Source organism: Perca fluviatilis, chromosome 22 (genome assembly GCF_010015445.1).
Source record: "Perca fluviatilis chromosome 22, GENO_Pfluv_1.0, whole genome shotgun sequence".
Classification (NCBI taxonomy): Eukaryota; Metazoa; Chordata; class Actinopteri; order Perciformes; family Percidae; genus Perca; species Perca fluviatilis.
In genome coordinates this window covers 17574178-17594196 of record NC_053133.1, presented here as the reverse complement: position 1 = coordinate 17594196, position 20019 = coordinate 17574178, and the positions used below count along the sequence as shown (strand labels likewise).

General features: G+C 39.6%; 4 protein-coding genes across 24 annotated transcripts in view; 3 read left to right on the top strand and 1 right to left on the bottom strand.

Annotated features, from left to right (window-relative positions):
• si:ch211-285f17.1 (sickle tail protein homolog) overlaps window positions 1–1820 on the top strand; it is a 119430-nt gene extending 117610 nt beyond the window's left edge. For 18 of the 19 annotated variants that reach the window (XM_039789840.1, XM_039789834.1, XM_039789836.1 and 15 more), the window contains one exon: window positions 173–1820. In XM_039789840.1, coding sequence (XP_039645774.1) covers window positions 173–703 — 531 coding nt within the window. In that variant the 3' untranslated portion in view covers window positions 704–1820. The remainder of the gene's footprint in view (window positions 1–172) is intronic. The other variant, XM_039789833.1, reaches the window with a different exon arrangement.
• Window positions 1821–1904: 84 nt separating this feature from the next.
• LOC120552117 (uracil nucleotide/cysteinyl leukotriene receptor) lies at window positions 1905–3803 on the top strand. The gene is made up of 2 exons (XM_039789852.1): window positions 1905–2059; window positions 2814–3803. Exon 2 carries the CDS (start codon window positions 2839–2841, stop codon window positions 3754–3756), a length of 918 nt encoding a protein of 305 aa, XP_039645786.1. The 5' UTR covers window positions 1905–2059; window positions 2814–2838; the 3' UTR covers window positions 3757–3803.
• Window positions 3804–5106: 1303 nt separating this feature from the next.
• Window positions 5107–16528, top strand: nphp3 (nephronophthisis 3). 3 transcript variants are annotated; one of them, XM_039790489.1, is made up of 28 exons: window positions 5107–5169; window positions 5710–6090; window positions 6219–6344; window positions 6434–6584; window positions 6739–6891; window positions 7154–7287; window positions 7688–7848; window positions 7961–8117; window positions 8426–8500; window positions 8626–8796; window positions 9754–9857; window positions 10256–10370; window positions 10469–10612; window positions 10720–10817; window positions 10992–11094; window positions 11223–11305; window positions 11534–11672; window positions 11940–12104; window positions 12242–12336; window positions 12511–12633; window positions 12731–12920; window positions 13145–13386; window positions 13573–13648; window positions 13738–13865; window positions 14244–14484; window positions 14596–14721; window positions 14886–15001; window positions 15108–15276. In XM_039790489.1, exons 2-28 carry the CDS (start codon window positions 5767–5769, stop codon window positions 15274–15276), a joined length of 3909 nt encoding a protein of 1302 aa, XP_039646423.1. In that variant the 5' UTR covers window positions 5107–5169; window positions 5710–5766. The 3 variants fall into 3 exon arrangements, with proteins under 3 accessions (XP_039646423.1, XP_039646425.1, XP_039646424.1); XM_039790491.1 differs by lacking the exon at window positions 5107–5169 and having other exon boundaries at window positions 5767–6090; window positions 11537–11672; window positions 15108–16528; XM_039790490.1 differs by lacking the exon at window positions 5107–5169 and having other exon boundaries at window positions 5767–6090; window positions 15108–16528.
• uba5 (ubiquitin-like modifier activating enzyme 5) lies at window positions 16494–19977 on the bottom strand. The gene is made up of 12 exons (XM_039790499.1): window positions 19681–19977; window positions 19491–19536; window positions 18900–18989; window positions 18679–18788; window positions 18502–18588; window positions 18326–18410; window positions 18140–18244; window positions 17806–17933; window positions 17578–17713; window positions 17399–17477; window positions 17177–17283; window positions 16494–16985 (listed from the first exon to the last, which is right to left on the bottom strand). The coding sequence occupies exons 1-12, from the start codon at window positions 19842–19844 to the stop codon at window positions 16908–16910; spliced, it is 1215 nt and encodes a 404-aa protein (XP_039646433.1). The 5' UTR covers window positions 19845–19977; the 3' UTR covers window positions 16494–16907.
• Between the last annotated feature and the right edge of the window lie 42 nt (window positions 19978–20019).

Genomic DNA, 20019 nt, shown 5'->3' with positions numbered 1-20019 from the left:
TTTTGGTGTCTTTTAGTTGTGTCTCAGCAATATTAATGTTTGTGTAGTCTTAGTGAGTGTCTATGTGTATAACTTGTAGTTTTTTTTTAACATCGTCTTGCCTTTCATATGTATTATTTGACCAGATTTCTTTTTTGACAACCAGTATCTGTTTTGGCATCTCTGTTTGCAGGCTAACGGAAGTGCTAAAAGAGTGGGAGGGGATCATAAAACTACTTCCCCTACTATACCCACCTCTAAAATCCCTGCTTTTTATCCTAGCTCTACTAAAGGCAGCTCCCAGTCTGCACCAAACTCAGATGCTACTAATCCCATTAACTCTTCCTCCTCCTCCTCTTCCTCCTCTGTGACAAAGTCATCCATCCTGTCCTTTCACACTCCTCGTTCAGGTTCCCAACCCTCCTCCCACATCCCCTCCCTGTCTAACGGTTCCCTCAAACTCCCCACACCCTCACAGCACACAGGTAAAGCTCTCTCGTTCTCCTCGCAGACTCAGAATGGTCGAGTGCACTCCTCCTCCTCCTCCTCTTCATTCTCCTCCTCATCCTCCTCCCCCTCCCCTCTGTCGCCCACACCTTTGGGCCCAGGTGGAAAGAGCATCCGCACCATACACACCCCCAGCTTCACCAGCTACAGGTCCCACAACGGCAGCAGCGGCAAATCCTGCATCCCAACAGCCACAGCAGCTAAGGACACTACCTAGCCTCATTATCGCCCCTCTGGCTTTACCGCATAGCAGGTAGAGCTGGTCATGTTTCATTATATATAGTTTTGGTTTGCTGTTTTTATTTCTGTTTTTGAACGTTTTTGTAAAAGTATTAAGTGATGCACTCCCCCACTTCATGTTTTATTTGACACTCACATTCTCACACCAATGCTTATCTCCTATAAATTGCAATTTTCAGTTTTGAAAAATACTTACTTAGATTCTGATTGTTTTTTGGAGGTGTACCAGATGTTCTGACAAAATATTTTAATAAAAAAATGTGTAGTTTTACCACTTTGTAGTTGAAGTGGAAGGCTCTCATGGTGTTGGAAATCTATTTTTCTTGCTATAGCTATGAATAGGGAATATAGAGTTGATGTACAATCACAAAGTACCATGTAAAAATTTTGTTTTATTTTTCAAACCAGAGATTGAATAACCATAGTATATTTAATCTTCTATATTTCTTATGTTGCCAGACATTCAACACAGCCCTTGTAAATGCCTTTTATGAGTGTATACATAATGTATACAGACGTTTAAAAGTTGAATTCATTGTTAACTTGTTTTCCAAGAGAATTTTATCATTTTTCACCCATATGAACTGCCAATTTCTTTTACAGATATGTAAAGCTGTTATGATAAATAACAAAAGTTTTCATTTTAGTGTGCCTATTTGCCAAAGTTGTAGTACAATGACTCACTTCAGGCCTAACTCAGTCACAAGATTTAGGGGAGTTTACATGCACTCTCTTGGTGTGATGGCTGAAGTATTGACCTCAGTGTCTGCTGGTCTTGGTTTGTTAAGTTAACATGTATTGTTGTCTAAATGTAAACTGTACTAAAAAGTGAATCAGTTCTACCACATGTACATAGATGCTTCTACTAAGAAAATAAGTAGTTTTGTTAACATACCAAAGTTTATTTGTATGCATGCCTTTCAAATACTTTAGGAGAGTGGTGTAAAAGAAGAATTATGTTTGCACAGATAGATTTTGTAAATATCTGGTTTTCTCTCATTTTTGTAAAGCTTTAAATCATACTATAAAGGAGCAATGTGGTAAAGACAAAAACTGTGTTGGAGTAGCAAAAATAAAGACTTGCATGCTTGTAATGCATTGAGCTTCAATGTTTTTATTGTTATACGTTTCTTGCTTCCTGTTTGTGTGTGTGTGTGTGTGTGTGTGTGTGTGTGTGTGTGTGTGTGTGTAAATGTGAAACTGGACATGCACCACAAACCAGAGCAGTTCTCCAGTTTTGACTTCCACTTCACCTGTCTCTTCTCAAACTAGTGTTTCCCACTGACGGTACATATATAGAAGAATTTGGCATTCTGTATCTCTACGATTAAAGGTAAGAATATGAATATGAATTATATTAACGAGGATTGCTACAGTGCAACATGTGAGGGCTATATGCCTTAAATTTACTCTTACAATCTTGCAATGGATAACAGGATTAGATGACAAAGATTAGTGGTGCTTTACAGCGTGTTACACCATTTTGTAAGTTTTAGCATTTAAACTACCTAAAACATTTATTTATTTTATTAACTGCAAGAGAGCAATTGGTTATCTTTGGAAAATCTTTAAAATCAATTTTTTTAAATCATTAACTGGGGTTTAGGGGGTAGTGTCAATATGTTTACATTGGTATACTCTGTGATACTTCAACTAATTGCACTGGATGGTGGGTTTTGCAGTTCATTACATCAATGTACAGCAAGGTGAACTACAACTATCAGATATTGTTTGCCATATAAAATTATGTTTTTCACTAGTTTATACAAATGTATCTAAATTCAATAAAAACATGTTTACATTCTGAATGTAATGTGCAGTCGTGCAAATTGTGTTGTATGACTGAAATAGTTTTTTAGATTAAATGTGTCTTCTGCAACACTGGCTAAAGCCTTGTAAAGACAGTTCCTGTTTCTAAGCCTCATTTACATGTGGGTTTATATTTTCATACATCAAACGAGTCATCTTTTTGTCACAAGCACAAACCTTGTGTTCTTAGTTTTGTTATGATATAACAATGTATGATTTGGTGAATCACTTGACCACGCTATCATCATAACAGGTTATTTGTGTCTATGCTGCAACAGGCTGATCCTCTCCACAACAACAACAATGAACATCTCTGAGAAGGAGATACGAGGCTTCTATGATAGTGACCCCCATCAAGAGAACATTATATTTTCCACATTTTACATGCTGATTTTCATCATTGCTGTGCCTGGGAATGCCTTGGCTCTGTGGGCCTTCCTTCACCAGCACAGCATGTCTCCATCTAAGGTCTTCCTGATGCACCTCTCTGTAGCAGACATCTCTTACATCCTTATTTTACCCATGCGCATAGTTTACCACCTGTCTGACAGCCACTGGCCTTTTGGACATGTCCTCTGTCAACTAGCAGGCTTCCTCTTTTACCTTAACATGTACTGCAGCCTATACTTAATGAGTTTCATCAGCCTGGACAGATTTCTGGCTGTGGTTCTACCTATGAAATCACAGTCAGTTAGGAAAGCTACGTATGCAAAGATAGTTGTCGGCATACTTTGGGCGACAGTTATTGTGTCTATGAGCCCTATACTTTTCTCTAAAAAGAACATGACGAACAACTCAACTGGCACCTGCAACAAGCTGTATCTAGAAAAGACATCTCCCACGGCTTTAGCTTCCACTGTTGTGGCATTTATTCTTCCCCTCACCACCATAATGGTGTCCTACATACTGATTCTGCTGAAACTAAGGACAGTGAAGCAACAGGGAAGACGACCAATGAAGCACAAAGCTGTAAGAATGATCATCCTCATTGTGATGAACTTCCTGTTTGCATTTGTGCCCTACCATGTGAGCAGGGTAATATACATTGAAAGTCACAGTCACGGCCATATGACTGCAGCAAGCCGCGAGTCACTAGGAAGAGCCAATCGGATCACATCTGCACTGACCTGTGTTAGTGGTGTACTGGATCCAGTGATGTATTTCTTCCTGAACCGTGCATACAGGGACAGATTGCTTAAGCTGTTCTGGAAAAGAAGATGATCAATGGGCAACAAATATTATGTAGACAATAAATATTTTCAAGCAAATTGTCCTTTTTTGAATAATGAGATTGTTTAGATGTGATGAATGCATTCAACCTTGGCTTAACACATTAATGGATTTCTAAAATGCAGGCACACAAAATAATCAAATAGGCCTACTGCACAGGTAAAATATACAAAATAAGAATATCCCTCCTATTTACCAGGTATCATCTGAGGTGGTCAGTGCTGTTTGAGACATGCTGTTTAGAAAGCCTTTGTAGGTCAAATACTCGGGTGTGTGTGACACTTGATAATTTATGAGCAAAACCATTATGTAATTGGATGTCAAATTTATCTTGATTATTTGTTATGGTAACAAACATTAGCTTCCACTGTGTTTAGATGTTACACAAAAGACATGATCAAACAGTGACATCATTTAATTTCTACATTTAGATCACTAAACTTTTTGAGGAAGTAAAAAAAAAACACCTTAGTTAGCATGTCATCTTGTCAGCAACTCGTCCAAGACATGGTGGCAAACAATAAAGTTCAGTAGGCTATACAATAACTTACAACTAGGCTACTCCAACACAGGCCCAAGCCCTTGCAAAAACAATGTATGATTTGGTGAATCACTTGACTAGGCTATCATCATAACAGGTTATTTGTGTCTATGCTGCAACAGGCTGACCTCTCCACAACAACAACAATGAATATATCTGAGAAGGAGATACAGGGCTTCAATGACAGTGACCCCCATCAAGAAAAAAATTTTATTTCCTACATTTTACATGCACACATTATGTAATTGGATGTCAAATGTATCTTGATTATTTGTAATGGTAACATAAACATTAGCTTCCACTGTACAGTAGTTTAGATGTTACACAAAAGATGTGATCAAACAGTAACATCATTTCATTTCTACATTTAGATCACTAAACTTTTTGAGGAAGTAAAAAAAAAAAAATCACCTTAGTTAGCATGTCATCTTGTCAGCAACTCGTCCAAGACATGGTGGCAGAAGATAAAGTTCAGTAGGCTATACAATAGCTTACAACTAGGCTACTCCAACACAGGCCCAAGCCCTTGCAAACACAATGTATGATTTGGTGAATCACTTGAATAGGCTATCATCATAACAGGTTATTTGTGTATATGCTGCAACAGACTGATCCTCTCCACAACAGTTCTGCAGGACAAACCATTGTCCATGACACAAGTGACTTATGACTGTAATGTGCAGTAACTATTGTTATATAACTATGGCATAATGATTGGCTTAATACTAAACCTGCCAAGTGGGCTCTGTACAGTTACGGAAGAAATTTGACTTTACCCAGTTTGACTTGTGCGAGCACCCGTATTATGACCTGTTACCAAGGCAGCCAAGAAGAAGCTGGAGAAGCTGTGAAGGGAGCGGACCGTGAGTTTATTCTTGTTTGTTCAACGTAGCTTTAATGTTTTCACTGAAGACTTCAGATGTTAGTCAATATTCTGTAGAAGTTAAAATATGTACAAAAGTGATTGTGTTATACCTTCAGTTTTTAACATTACATCAATAAATGTCGCGACGAGCGTTTTGAACGGCTATTTCGGAAATGTTACGTTAGCTAACCGAATATTTTCTTTATTGTTATTGGCGGATAGGAATTGCTAGCTAAGCTAAAACGTTAACGTTAAGTGAAAACACGTAACGTAACGTTACCTTTCAGCTGCTGGAGGCGCTCCTCTAAAATAGCTGTCGTATGAGCTGTTGCTTTAGTAGAAAGCAAGTTAGCTCCGTGGCTGTAACTATAACGTTACACTGACTAAGGCTAACGTTAGCTGTTTTGCGTTTGCGATACAGCACGGAGAAACCAAATTAGGACACAAAAATGCCAATCAATCATTTCCCACAGCCTAGAAAACTTTTCAGTAGTTGTCACTAACGTTACTACTCCCTGTCTTGTCTGTAATCGCACAGGAGCAGCTATGGGCATCCGAAAAGGCTGATTACTTTTATATGGCTTAGGCTGCCACCATGGGCACCGCATCCTCTTTGGTCAGCCCAGGAGAGGTAATTGAGGATGGATATGGAGGTGAAGGAGGGGAAGCCTGTGAGATCCCAGTTGAGGTCAAGCCAAAAGCCCGACTCCTGCGCAGTTCCTTTCGCAGAGGACCTCGGGTGATTGGGGCCAGTTTTAAATCCACAGGTTCTGTGGATCTAGAGTATGCTGCTGAGTATGAAAGACTCCGTAAAGAGTATGAAATTTTTCGCGTTAGTAAAAATAATGAGATCTCATCCATGCAAAAGAAGGAGTCCAAGCTGGATGAGGAGAACAAGAGGCTGAGGGCTGAGCTACAGGTAACATTAATTAACAGGAGACTACTGAGATCCAGAGACTACCTACTTATTAAAGCATACGCTTAAGGCTACAACATTTAATGTTTTAACAGTTCTTATTATGATGTTCATTTTCATTGTGACAATAGGCTCTGCAGAAGACCTACCAGAAGATCCTTAGAGAAAAAGAGAGTGCTCTTGAGGCAAAGTATCAAGCTATGGAGAGGGCTGCCACTTTTGAACATGACAGGGACAAAGTAAAACGACAGTTTAAGGTAAACCACATTGCATGTGTTACTACTGTGGAGCATTCTCTCCAGTAATCATGATTGCAACCCTAACCAAGTGGCTCAATGACCACCAGATTTTCCGGGAGACAAAAGAAAAGGAGATTCAGGATCTCCTGCGCGCCAAGAGGGACTTGGAGGCCAAACTGCAACAGTTGCAAGCTCAGGGCATTCAGGTCTATGACCTAAATGATTCTGACTCAGATGACAACCAAACCACGGTTACTGGTAAGACCCAGAAATCTAGCTGTGTTGGGACCTTTTCTTTGTTTTATTCATCCATCTATCGTACCAGTTGCCATTAGAATACAAAATCGAAGGTTGTGTTTGTATGATAAAATCTTCAAAAACATAGTATTTTTTATTTACTGTATGCCTTTAGCTGCAGGGACACAGTGTGAGTACTGGTCTGGTGGTGTGCTGGGAAGTGAGCCCTCTATGGGTAGCATGATGCAGTTGCAACAGACGTTCCGTGGACCGGAGTTTGCCCACAGTTTAATAGATGTGGAGGGACCCTTTGCAAATGTGAGCAGAGGTAAGTAAACCTCATTAAGTCTATAGAAAGAAGAGAGGCATTGTGATATGTAGGCAAACATGTTTGCACTGTGGCCATAGTGGCTACTATGACACTGAAAAAAAGAATTCTACTTTTATAGAACAATAGACCTCTACATACTTTACCTACCTATTATAACTTTCTTAATAGGTGTTTATTTATGTTTGTGCCTTTGAAGTATGCATTTACTTATCTCTTCATGTGTTTGTCTCGTAACTTTTCTCATGTGTGTTTGTGTTAGATGATTGGGATGCTGCAGTGGCCAGTCTGCTTCAGGTCTCCCCTCATTTACCCCAGGCCTTATGGAGTAACACAGTGCGCTGCTACCTAATCTTTACCCAGGAGACCAAAGCTGAGCTTGATGTCTTTATTAAGGTTGGTTAGATGTGCAATGTAATAAACAAACTATAAATATTCTGTTTTCATGGGATATTGTTGCACATTGTTTTTCATCTTCATGGGACGTTTAAAAAAACATTACAGAGGTGCTTGCTCTTGGTGCTTGTTGGTCTTCCCTGAAATATTGCTGAAATAATAATCATTGTGTCTCTATTGACAGGCAGCATTACAACTGAAGTTCAACATACATATACTTTAGAGGTTTATTTAGAACCGCATTTAGTCTTACATTACCTGCAATCTACTGTCAGGAAATTAGTTTCAAGTCAATACTAGTCTAAATGTCAGACTCTTAGAAAGCCATTGTGAGTTAACCTGGTAGAGAACTGACATAAATCCTTGTCTGGTAAATCGTTGCTTCATGTTTTCATTACAGAAACACTCTCCTGTGTTACGGAGAATGTGTGAGGGTCTAGGCCATTTCTACCTGAATGTCTGCTTCCCAGAGGAGAATGCTGCCTCTTACGCTGTTGAGCGCAAGCAGGAGATTGAAAGGAGCTCTGTGTGTGTGCTTCTTGTCAAATCTACTGTCACCAGGTACACTAAGTCCTATACGTATCCTCTCTAGGATATCCCCATGTAGTTAAGATTGCACAATATATTGTTTATTTATATGAAAATGTCTTCCGATACTCATGCGTGTGTGTAGCTCTGTGGTGGAGGATTGTGAGGAGGCTTTTGTGAAGAATCCAGATGGCCATCCACTAGTGCTCTACCTCAGGACTGAAGAAGATCACAATTTGACTGGACCCACCAGGGAACTGCTAGAAAGGGTCAATGCTGCAGACAAGGCTGCTAAAGTCAAGGTTTGCATGTGCCAAAAAAGAAATGAACAAGGAGAAGGCGATATTTCACAAAGTATCCAAGGTTAGATCGTTCTATAAAGTGCATTCTATAAATGGGTATGACATTTATAGTCATGAGAATATGTATGTGCTTTTTGATAAATAGTCTTTATACAGATTACTTTCACTGTATGATTCCACTATTAACTGTAAGCAAAAGGCAGAAGTTGTGTGTTTATTGCCTTTTTAAAATTGACATTCTGTATTTTTTTCCTGATTGCTGGATGACACACAGCGCTTGTGCTTACATGTTTTGAACACTAACCCAGGTGGTGGATCATAGTGGTTCTGCAGAAGAGGGTGCTGCACTGATTTATTCTCAACTTGAGAAAGTCATCAAACAGGTACAGACTGTCAGCAACATCAGTCTTTTTTTTCACTTCAATTGTGTTGTGTGTGTATAGTGATTTATGTTCATCCTTTCTGTCCCTGACAGCTTTTTAACTTTCACTTATACCTCACCATGTAGGAGTTGCTGGCTTTTGAAGGAGCAGATGTCGACTCTAAGGACTCTGGGATAGAGGAGGGACGTGAGGAAGACTCAGGAGACGTGCTGTGGGACCTGCATGACGAGCAGGAACAGATTGAGTCCTACCAGCAGGCCCGTAGCAGCACCACCTCCCAGTTAGGCTTCCAGAAGGTAGGGTGGATATTAGGGTGGGAAAGAATTTGAATGTATCATGGGTTTTTATTTTTACCAATGATTCACCTAAATATTTTCTGTTTATACATGTCAGACTGACTGACTGACTGATGTGATGTGCATTATTTTTAGAAAACAATTTGTTTTTAGAAATGTCTCATGAAATATTGTCTCTAGAAGTGTGTTAGTACTTTTGTTTTTGTTAAAGAAGGAAAAGAAAATTGTAATACTCAATACCATCGAATCGCAATAAATGAAAATTGCAATACAAATCGAATTGGCACCCATGGATCGTGAAGTAATAAAATCGGGACAAAACCATATCATCCCAGGCCAAGTAGATGTTCTCCTCGTTTTAGCTTTAAAGGCAGGGTTGGTAACTATTTCCAATATACACTTTTTTTATACATTGATTGAAATGGTCTTTACACTCCAACAGCAAAAAATAACTTACGGGCTCTGAAAAAAAAAAAGATCCATCATCTGCAGCTGCTTTAATTCTGTAAAACGTCCACCAATCACTGCCTCGCTGTTTGCTTGGAAATAACCAATGAAAGGCCTCCGTGCCCCGCTGCGTGTATTCTACCCCTCCCGTGTATGAGCCTGAGCTCAATACGCATCGTTGCCACATTGCTAACAGTAGTCATGTTTGTTTTAAACATTTGGTATGATAATATTAGGTCTTTGCTTATCGGTGAACGAGAATACGAAATAAAATTGCCGTCCTTTGTCCGCTCTGCTCTGAAGCAGCGATGCAGCGGTGCTCGTACGCGTCTGTGTGTGGGTTGGAGCCCTGAGGGCAGGGAGAGGGGTTAGTAGAGGCCTGAGGAGATGCTACTTTAAAATCTTGCTAGCTTTTCAACATTACCAACCCTGCCTTCAATCTTTTTAACCAGTCTAATACTTTGTTCTCTAATCTCTCTAAATCTCTGTTGTATCTGATGTCCTCCTCAGTATATAGATCGTTTGAATGACATGATAGCTGCTCCCCCTCCCACCCCTCCTCTGCTGGTGTCTGGTGGTCCAGGCTCAGGAAAGTCTCTCCTGCTCTCCAAATGGTGAGAACTTATTCATTCAGTTGAGTGTATTATGTCCCTCTACTGATAGACTCTTCTTAACTTAAACTATTAAGTGACCATTGCAACTTTGTATGCTTTTGAGGTATGTTGAGTAGTTCTCATATTTTAACACTTTTAGGCCTGTTTTTCACTTCAACTAACTATTAAACAAGGATACAAAATGTTAATCTTTTTTAGTATCTCCCTATGAACTTCATAAGACCCACTCTGTAAAAGATGTTGTTTTCTGAAAAAAAAACCCCATCTTGTTCCTATATTATGGTGTCAGTCATACTTTAAGAGGGTGTGTGTGAGTTCTTTTCAATAGTGCAATGTGGCATCACAGAACAGGACATGAAGTACGGTTTGTCTAATCTTTGTTCTTTATTCCTTTTCAGGATTGAGCAGCTGCAGAAGCAGTCCCCCAACACCTTGTTCCTTTATCATTTTGTTGGTCGCCCACTTTCCACAAGTTCAGAGCCGGTTCTCATTATCAAACGTCTCACAGTCAAAGTAAGGGGTTGCTTTCAGTGGCTCATCCAAAGGCTTACTTCCAGTGAAGACACTCAGTCTTACTGAATAACTGTGGTTTTCTGTCTGTTGTCACATAGCTGCTGCAGCACTTCTGGTCTATTTCTGGCTTGTCCATGGAGCCCAGTAAGATCTTAGAAGAGTTTCCTCGCTGGCTTGAAAGACTATCAGCACGCCATCAAGGAAACATCATCATCATCATTGACTCCATTGACCAAATACAGGTACACTCCAAATTAGAAGTATACTGTACATGCTTTGGTCGCCTTTGGAATGTTTTTTTTTATTCTGAATAGCTTTTTTAACTCTAAAGTTTTTCTCCTTTTTTCAGCAAGCAGAAAGACACATGAAGTGGCTGATTGACCCTCTCCCTGTTAATGTCAGAGTGGTGGTGTCTGTCAATGTAGAGACATGTCCTCAAGCTTGGAGGTGAGACACAACTAAATGTCCCGGCCAAGTTACTTTTTATGTATTGTGTTGGTTCAAAATGCTATTTATTTATTTATATATTATTTATTTATTTATTTGTCATGCAGTGGTATATGTTTCAAAATATGCTCCTGTAGTATTTTAATTTGTAATTTAGGGACCATGTCTGTTTAGGTTATGGCCCACACTCCATTTAGACCCACTGAGTCCCAGAGAGGTCAGGAGCGTTGTTAATGCAGAGTGTCAGAGCATGGATCTCAAACTTACCAAGGACCAGGTCAGTTATTATCCCCCTTTTTAAAATCTCTGAAGAGATTTGAAAGTGTGGGAAGAAATTTGTAATTGTCAGCAGCGATATGTTTTTTTGGGAGAATGCCACACTTGAATGTTGCATCTTTGCTCCAGGAGAAGAAGCTGGAAAGGCACTGTCGCTCTGCATCAACCTGCAATGCATTGTATGTCACACTACTGGCAAGAATGATGATCAGGTTAGCCACCTCTTGTTTCAATATTCTAAATGTATTAACTGTCACAGAAAAAAAAGAACTTTGGTAAAATTAATTAATTCCATAACAGGCCTTAAACATGCATTATCTGGGTTTTAAATGGTCTACCCGTCTTAATTCTGATGTTGATTGATTGATTTCTAAATGTGTGGCCATATATGTTTAACATTTTGTTGATTGGATTATATGTTGTGTTTTGATACTGCCCAGCAGTATAGCAGGTTGGTCACTGGAGAAGAGCCTGGAGCAGTGTCTACAGTGCCAGGACACCATGTCACTCTACCGCCTGGCACTGAAGATGACGCTGAACTCCCTTAACACAGACAGAGAGCAACACATTATGAGAGAGGTGACCTACGTCCAGACAAAATAACAATAACATCTCTCCACTTAAACACAGGGTTTTGTCACCATTATTGGTTTTAATAGCAAGTGTGTGCTGCAAAACTTTTTCACCATGTTACATTGTGTTCTCATGATACAGTACTCTATTAGTTATTATTTGGCCTAACAGAGACACACATAAACACTCTATGTTTATGTTGTCCTTGAATTATTTTCTTTCTCTACGTAGCAAAGCAATATGTGCTTGTTTTTTTTTTTTGTCTCTCTTTAGATACTGTGCCTTGTATGTGCCAGCCATAATGGAGTTAGTGAATCAGAGGTACTAGACCTTTTCCCAGAACTGGAGTTGCCTGTCCTGTCCTCTCTGCTTTACCATCTGAACAGACTCTGCATTGTAACCCTCCGTTGTGGGCTCATCAGGTTTCAACACCTGCAGGTAACTGTGCTTTGGCCAGTAGAATATTATAGAACAAAGTCATGAAAATACAAAATGCATAAAAAAAACTATGATATTCATGGGACAGAAAATGTATGAATAGACAGTTTTGAAGTTGTTGTCTGTTTGTCTTTCAGGCTTGGGAAGCTGTGAGGTTGGAGTTCCTGGGTGGAGGAAGTAGCTCGGCTTCTTACAGAGAGAAACTCATACAGTACTTCAGTCAGCAACTCAGGTGCATAAGAGTAGTCATCTTGTCCTCATACAGCACAACTCACATTCTGCTGTTACTCATGTCTGTGTGTGTGTGTGTGTGTGTGTGTGTGTGTGTGTGTGTGTGTGTGTGTGTGTGTGTGTGTGTGTGTGTGTGTGTGTGTGTGTGTGTGTGTGTGTGTGTGTGTGTGTGTAGCCAGGATTGCGTGACGTGGCGTGTCGCAGATGAACTACCATGGCTATTCCAACAGCAGGAGGATAGGACTAAACTACAGCTTAGCCTCCTGAACCTGTTTGTCTCCCAAAACCTCTACAAGAGGTACAAAGCATGCATACACACAAGTTGATATAGCAAAGCCTGCCACATTTATTTAGGTATAGTCTTACAGATGTTAATTTTTTTTCTTTTCTTCTAGGGGTCATTTCTCGGAGCTGCTAGCCTATTGGCAATATGTGGGCAAAGACAAAAGCTCCATGGCCACTGAGTACTTTGACTCCCTAAAACACTTTGAGAAGAGCTGTGAGAGCGAAGACACCATGACCAAGCTGGCAAACCTGTATGAGACCTTGGGACGTTTCCTCAAAGACCTGGGCCTCCCTAGTCAGGTAGTATAAATGTTTACAACATTATAAGTATTAATATTAGCTTCAAAATAACTAAAAAAAAACATGTTTTTTGTTCACCACAGATCATTTTTCTGCCTCACATTATATAGCAGTTTTCTTGTTTAATTTGCTTACATAGCCTAACTAAGTGCCATTATACCTTATTTTAGGAAAGTGCACATATTGACAATTGCACATGTATTTGCTTCTGTCTGTTTTTCTAGGCTGTAGCGCCTTTACAGAGGTCCCTTGAGATAAGGGAAACAGCCTTGGACCCGGACCATCCCAGCGTTGCTCGCTCTCTGCACCAGCTGGCCGGAGTTTATGTTCAGTGGAAGAAGTATGGCAACGCTGAGCAGCTGTACAAGCAGGCACTGGAGATTAGTGAGAATGCATATGGAGCTGAGCATGCCAGCGTAGCACGAGAGCTGGAGTCACTCGCCATGCTCTATCAGAAACAAAACAAGTAAATGGTTCTCTCTTGGCGTTTGATATGCATGATGTTATTTATAATTGTTGTTTGTGTAGTTTAGTTTATTGGTTGTTCCTGCCAGGCAATGTGTTTACAAAGAGGCATCCCACCTGTGTTGATGATCTTATAACACTCAGTGACACTCGTTTAATGGCCTACACCTGGCATTTTTACAATCAGATATGAACAAGCAGAGAAACTCAGGAAGAGGTCAGTGAAGATCCGTCAGAAGACTGCTCGCCAGAAAGGTCATATGGTAAGCATGTTTCACAGATACCCACATGCTCAGTCATACTCACTTAATCAGTCATAATGTACATGCCTTTTGTCAACTCCTCCTTTCAGTATGGCTTCACTTTGTTGAGGCGCAGAGCCCTACAGCTGGAAGAGCTGACCCTGGGAAAAGACTCTGCAGACTCTGCCAAGACACTTAATGAACTGGGTGTATTGTACTACCTCCAAAACAACCTGGAGTAAGGCATACATGTTACAGCTGGCATACACACACACAAAGATAGGTAACACTCAGGGCGAGTAGAGTGTGCGCCCCATGTAGGAGTTATTGGCAGAAGCCCGGGTTTGAATCGGACATGTGGCCCTTTATTGCGTGTACTCCCCTCTCTCTCTCTCACTCGCTCCCCCTCTCCCCTTTCCTCTCTATCTATACTATCTAATAAAAATAAAAAAGCCCCCCCAAAAAATATAAAAAACAAAGATATGTAACACTCTGCATTGTGGACATTTATTATGTAATTGTGTCTCGCTCAAACTACACCTTCTACCTGATTGTTGATCAATTTAATCTGTGTGTCCACCAACATATCTAAAATCCATCTCTTTGCCCTCACCAGTGCAGCCAAGATGTTCTTGACCCGCTCTCTGGAGATGCGTCAGCGTGTCCTCGGTCCAGATCACCCAGACTGTGCTCAGTCCCTCAACAACCTGGCTGCACTGCACACAGAGCGGAGGGAGTATGAGACGTCTGAAGACATGTATGAGAGGGCGCTAGATATTCGCAAGAGGGCCTTGTCCCCAGACCACCCCTCGCTGGCATACACACTCAAACACCTGGCCATGCTCTATAAACGCAGAGTGAGACACGCACCTGTTGACACTGAAAATTCAATATTCTGTCTGTTGAACAGCTCGTTCTGTGTTTGTCGTTCGCTGAGAATCTAATTTGAAGATGTGTGTGTTGTACAGGGAAAGCTGGAAAAGGCTGTGCCACTGTATGAGCTGTCTCTGGAAATCAGGGAAAAAAGTTTTGGGCCCAAACACCCCAGTGTGGCCACAGCACTGGTCAACCTGGCTGTAATCTACTGCCAACTAGTGAGAATGTTTATTCAGCCTGTACCACTTATTCCCGACTTGCATATTTCTTAAGAATTATTTGTACATTTTTGTTTTTATTTTAGAGACTGTTATGAGCATGAGCAGCTGTGTTTTAGGTTGCATAGAGCATAGCTCACTGTTAATTTCTTTGTTTTTGGCAGAAGAAGCACAGTGACGCCTTACCTCTTTATGAACGAGCGCTGAAAGTGTATGAGGATAGTTTGGGGCGTTCACACCCACGGGTCGGAGAGACTCTAAAAAACTTGGCTGTGCTAAGGTACAGAAGTTTGAGATTGTATTTACCATATGGCTAATCAGCGTAATCGTGAATGTTGTTTTACATTTAAAATCATTTTTCTTTTTCGTATTCCATTTGTAAATAGCTATGAAGAGGGTGACTTCGAGAAGGCAGCAGAGCTTTACAAACGTGCAATGGAGATAAAGGAGGCAGAGCCATCGTTGGTGTGTGGGAACGCCCCGTCCCGCCACTCCTCCAGCGGGGACACATTCAGTCTGAGGGGACCTGCTCCCCTCCCACATGCCCCGAGGTGACCCTGTTCAGCCACTTATTGCCAAAGTACCTTACAGGCTGTCGATAGCTCTAACTACCGTCGAAAAACGAAAACATCAGACCCCATGGTTTTATCAAAATAGAAACCATTCTGGTCATCACACTGCAATTGTTGTCTAGATGGAGGTTTTAGGGTTTGGTCAAATAGAATGTCAATGATTATGAAGTCTGCCATATTAGTCTGTGAAACCTGTGTATTTTTCACAAGTATTTATTAATATTTCTAATAATCATGTGTGCAAGGGACCTCCGTTATAGCAGTCCTTTTTTTGGAACTCAGGTTTACATTAATTGTTAATTAAGACACGGTGTTCCTATTCACATGCCTCAGTGTATATCCGCAAAATAGCAGCACAGATTAATTTGTTGGCATGGAATGCCATGAGGGCTTGGCATATCATAGCACTTTTTCAAAACTTTCCTTTTTTTTGTAAACTAGGAATGAATGAATAGCCCAAAATTAGTAAAAAACTAAATGGGCTTCTCAAGCTTATTTTAAAAGGAAATTAAGTATGAACTATCAAACATTACCACATTTCAGTATAATCATGCTGTGTATCTCTTAGCAAGTGATCAGACCTCAAACGGTTTTTGTTGCTAAGTCGACATTCCTGACGTCCTAACTGAAGGATTTTAGAGAACTTCTGTCTCTAAAATCATCAATGTGCATATTGTGGAAAATTGGTATATTTATATGCTGTTAAGATACCATTTGTTTACATTACATAATGTTTTCCTACCAGTATTAAGTATGTAATCCAAAAAGAAAAAAATGCAGAACCAAAGACAAGCATTGACCATGTCTGAGAAGACATCTTTGATACTGATTTCATGCTTTGTTTATGCAGAACTAAATGGCTGTGCATTTATTCATTAAAGCTGTGGTAGGCACTTTATTTCGTGCGTTGTTCCAAAATAATCTTTTAGCATATTGTTATTCTTTTACCCACTGTAGCTTTAACAAAAAAGGATTTTAAGGTATTTGCCAAAAACATAATAGTACCACACAAGTGTCCAGGTTAAAATACAATAAAGTAATAATTTGGTACAGGGTGTACCAAAACCTTTGTCTCATTGCCTTAATATAGTACATACTGTGTACCTTAAGTGTTTTTCTATAATAATGTATTAATGTAATTAAAATCTGTAAAAGCTGTACAGGACAATAACAAAAACCACATCCAATATATCAAGAAGATTGTATTCCATCTAATAAATACTTTATTGAGACAACTTAAACATGTTTAAATGTGTTGCAGCAGAGGTTTTCTTAAAGCTGAGTGAATGACACATACATTAAAAAGGTAAGGACTTTCATTTACTAATCCAAACCGTAGAAAATACACATTGTGACACATGTTAATGCACTAACAATGATATTATCCTAGGTTTATAGACATTTCATTAGAAATTGTATTTTTTGTTATGTGTGAAATGTCATAGAAGCACGTTTCATGCATTTTCGTCCTTAAGCTGTTAGAAGAATTCATTCTGTAACTGTTTATTTGACATTAATTGGCTTTTTCATGAGGATGCTTGTTATCATAGAAGCAATGGAATCGACATGTGAGAAAAGGCATGTCTTATCTGAATAGCATCTTCAGATTGTTGCCTACAACTTTCTCATCTGAGCCATCAATTCTTCTAGGCTCTGTTCAGTCTCCCCCACTGTCTCCCCACTTGGTGTATCCTAGTTAAAACAAGAGAAAACAATATCATCAGAATTTAGTGGAGCTCATCTGTCACTGAATATTTTATTGACTTTACTGTTACAATTTCAAAACTTGTGATGCGGCATTCTTAAGAAAAGGTATTTTAAGTTAATACACACAAACATGTAAAACTACCAGTTAAGCCTATGTTGTGTTACAGAATACTAACCTCAGCTGGAATGGTGTAAGCCACAGTAATGCCTTCTGGTAAGTCAGGCACATCGCCTGATGCAGCCTTTAACTCTGCGTCAGTCACCTCTGATACTAGTTCAATACCTGAACAGCACAATTGTGCGTGTGTGTTAATACACAAAAGGTGATTTACTGTGTTGACAATTTTTTTTCTTTACAGATTTGACATGGTTAGCTGGAAAAATAGTCAGTTTCTCACCCCATTCATTGTCCTCGTGTATGACCACCTCCTCCTCTTCCTGTACAACTTCAACCTTTGGCCGTTCTGCTTCTTTTTTCTGAAGGGAAAGATTCACACAGACACAGTTAGCTTTCCCAACTGGTACAGCAGCATCCATATTGCCATGAACAGGGCTTTTGGTAACAGCAAGCACACACCTTGTACTCTTCCTGTTGTATCCTGCAGTAGCGGTCATTACATTGGGGGTTGGCTTTCATGGCCATGGTGGGGAAGAAGTCCTGCATGGCATTGTAGCCAAGATAATAACTGACCGTGCCAAACTTCAACAGATACCTGAGAGACAAAAAAATTCAATCAATAATATTTAACTTAACATTTACAGACAAATACACCTTTTATGCTTCCCACCGATAAGGATAACTTACTTGAGGACATTTTGCACCAGGAGGCCTGCGACCACGCCCATTGTTGTTGGTAAGCTGGCAGCACACACACCCTCTCTTTTCAGGGTCTTCTCATCGATGTTAGCTGCCACCACCAGTGGAGGAGCACACTAACAAAAAAAAAAAAACTGTAAAAAAAAAAAAAAAAAAAAAATTTTTTTCCAAAAAAAATTTTTTCAAGATATAATATTATTAAAATATAAATAATAAAATTTTTTTTTTAAGAATATCCTAGGAGGTGAATATAATATTTGTGCAGTGAAAAGTGTAACAATGTTAAAGATAAAAAAGAAAATATGTTTGTGTGTGGACATACAGCGAAGCACGCCGTCTCTCCCGGAATGATGAGCTGGATGTGCCCCGACACAGCGTTCTCACTAACACCAGACTCCATCCAGATCTGACCTAGTTCATTACAGGCCTGTGAAAAACGTGATGCAATTAATACAATCTGCAAGAGTACCATGTATAAAGCTTTTTTCTGTGACAGTGCTGCACTTACTGTATTAATGGCCATCCTAGCCTCAAAGTTATCCACACAGCTCAGGATCAAATCCACCGGCTTCCCTTCTTCTAGCCCTCCATAACTGAGAAGACACAGAATCATTTGTTGTGAAGGCCTGTACCACTGAGGAGTGAGAATAGTAAAACTAGAAACTGCAGTGTAGGAATAATCACCTGATGCGCTCCATAAAATGTGTAAAATTTTCCAATGTGGTGATATTGTAGTTGTGGGTCTCAAATGACACATCTGGGTTAATGTTCCTGTTGGGTAAATTGAGTAAAATGTAAGCAAAAATAAACCAAATGTCTCTATTTTCTGGGAAAGGTGAATTACTTTAAACAATATTATACCTGAGTGTGTGTTCTGCAGCTTCCACTTTACTGAGGCCTGCCTGGTGAGGCTGGAAGAACAATCTGTTCATATTGGCCAGCTCTACTTTATCATAGTCAAAAAGAAGCAACTGTGATGGCGCAAGGATAAACAAATTGGGATAAGCACCGGCAGACAATCTTCTGAGGAAGATGAACAGGTAAAAGTGAATGTAAAATAAATAAGAAATTGTTTGTATTACCTTACCAATGCCACATCTAGTGAGCATTTCAGCTGTCACACTGCCAACTCCCCCAACACCAACCACAGCAACTGTGAATGTCCGGATTTTCTGTCAACATATTATAAGATGATTATTCATCCTTCTCAATGCTAAAGTAATCATTTAACTGTCATTTAATTAGGGGAGCACTTTTTTAAATAATTGACATGTACACACACACATTACATACATAATATATATATATATATATATATATATATATATATATATATATATTTATTTATTAATATATATATATTTCAGTGCTGACACTTGACAATCTGTGGAAAAAAAATCAGGACAGTTCATATTTTATGATGATAGCACAAATGTCACATGGTCTTAAAAAACAACATTAAGGGTACCCATGTGATAGTTTTTTTATACACCTGCATTTGTACAAAATTTCACATTGGTATTAATATCAGCTGATATGAATGGGAAAATATTGGAAATTGCTATAGGTAGGTAACGTTATATATGTGGTGTTGATCATTTCTGTTACGGATAGAGCAGCAAAGACAAACTCAAGAACTTAATTGCAAAAAGAGCAACCCTTAAATATCATACCTCATAATCTTCCACGATGCCCATTCTCTTTAAAGCCATTAGACGACTGCAATGAAAACAGCTGAGATTAGCTTTTGTTCAATGAAGTACTCCCATATGGGTTGAGTGAGTCATAAGGCGTAGCCTCTCAGCGCTATAAGTAGTCCTGACAAATTCTGTCAAAAGACAAAATCATAAAATAAAAAGTCACCTGTATGGGTTGGAATCCACAACTTCGGCGCTCATTTTGTCAATCTTCGGTCTGTGGAGTTCCTGGCTTTGAGAATCCTCCATTGCACACTGCTTCTGCTTACACTTTATCAATTCATTTTCCAACTCTCTCACCCGCAGCTTCAGTTCCTCTACTGTCGCCATTAGGAAAACAAATACCGCTAAACAATGTAATTGAAATGTAGGCAATATTATAAATAATACTGATGTAAATCAACTAGAAATCGGTGCGGAAAGTACACGTCTTCACAACTCAAATCAGCTGTCAGAGTGCGTGTTCCCGTAAATACGTCCGTGTAGAAAACGACTACACATACCT

Excerpts from the sequence above, each read along its gene's own strand:
- LOC120552117 (XM_039789852.1), top strand. The coding sequence starts at position 2,839 with ATGAACATCTCTGAGAAGGAGATACGAGGCTTCTATGATAGTGACCCC.
- uba5 (XM_039790499.1), bottom strand. The coding sequence starts at position 19,844 with ATGGCGACAGTAGAGGAACTGAAGCTGCGGGTGAGAGAGTTGGAAAAT. Across the intron at positions 17,714-17,805 it reads CTGGTGCAAAATGTCCTCAA|GTATCTGTTGAAGTTTGGCA; the intron begins GTAAGTTATCCT and ends TTTGTCTCTCAG. Across the intron at positions 17,284-17,398 it reads ACACGAGGACAATGAATGGG|GTATTGAACTAGTATCAGAG; the intron begins GTGAGAAACTGA and ends TGTGCTGTTCAG.
- nphp3 (XM_039790490.1), top strand. The coding sequence starts at position 5,767 with ATGGGCACCGCATCCTCTTTGGTCAGCCCAGGAGAGGTAATTGAGGAT. Across the intron at positions 12,105-12,241 it reads TCAGGTTTCAACACCTGCAG|GCTTGGGAAGCTGTGAGGTT; the intron begins GTAACTGTGCTT and ends TTTGTCTTTCAG. Across the intron at positions 12,337-12,510 it reads TACTTCAGTCAGCAACTCAG|CCAGGATTGCGTGACGTGGC; the intron begins GTGCATAAGAGT and ends GTGTGTGTGTAG.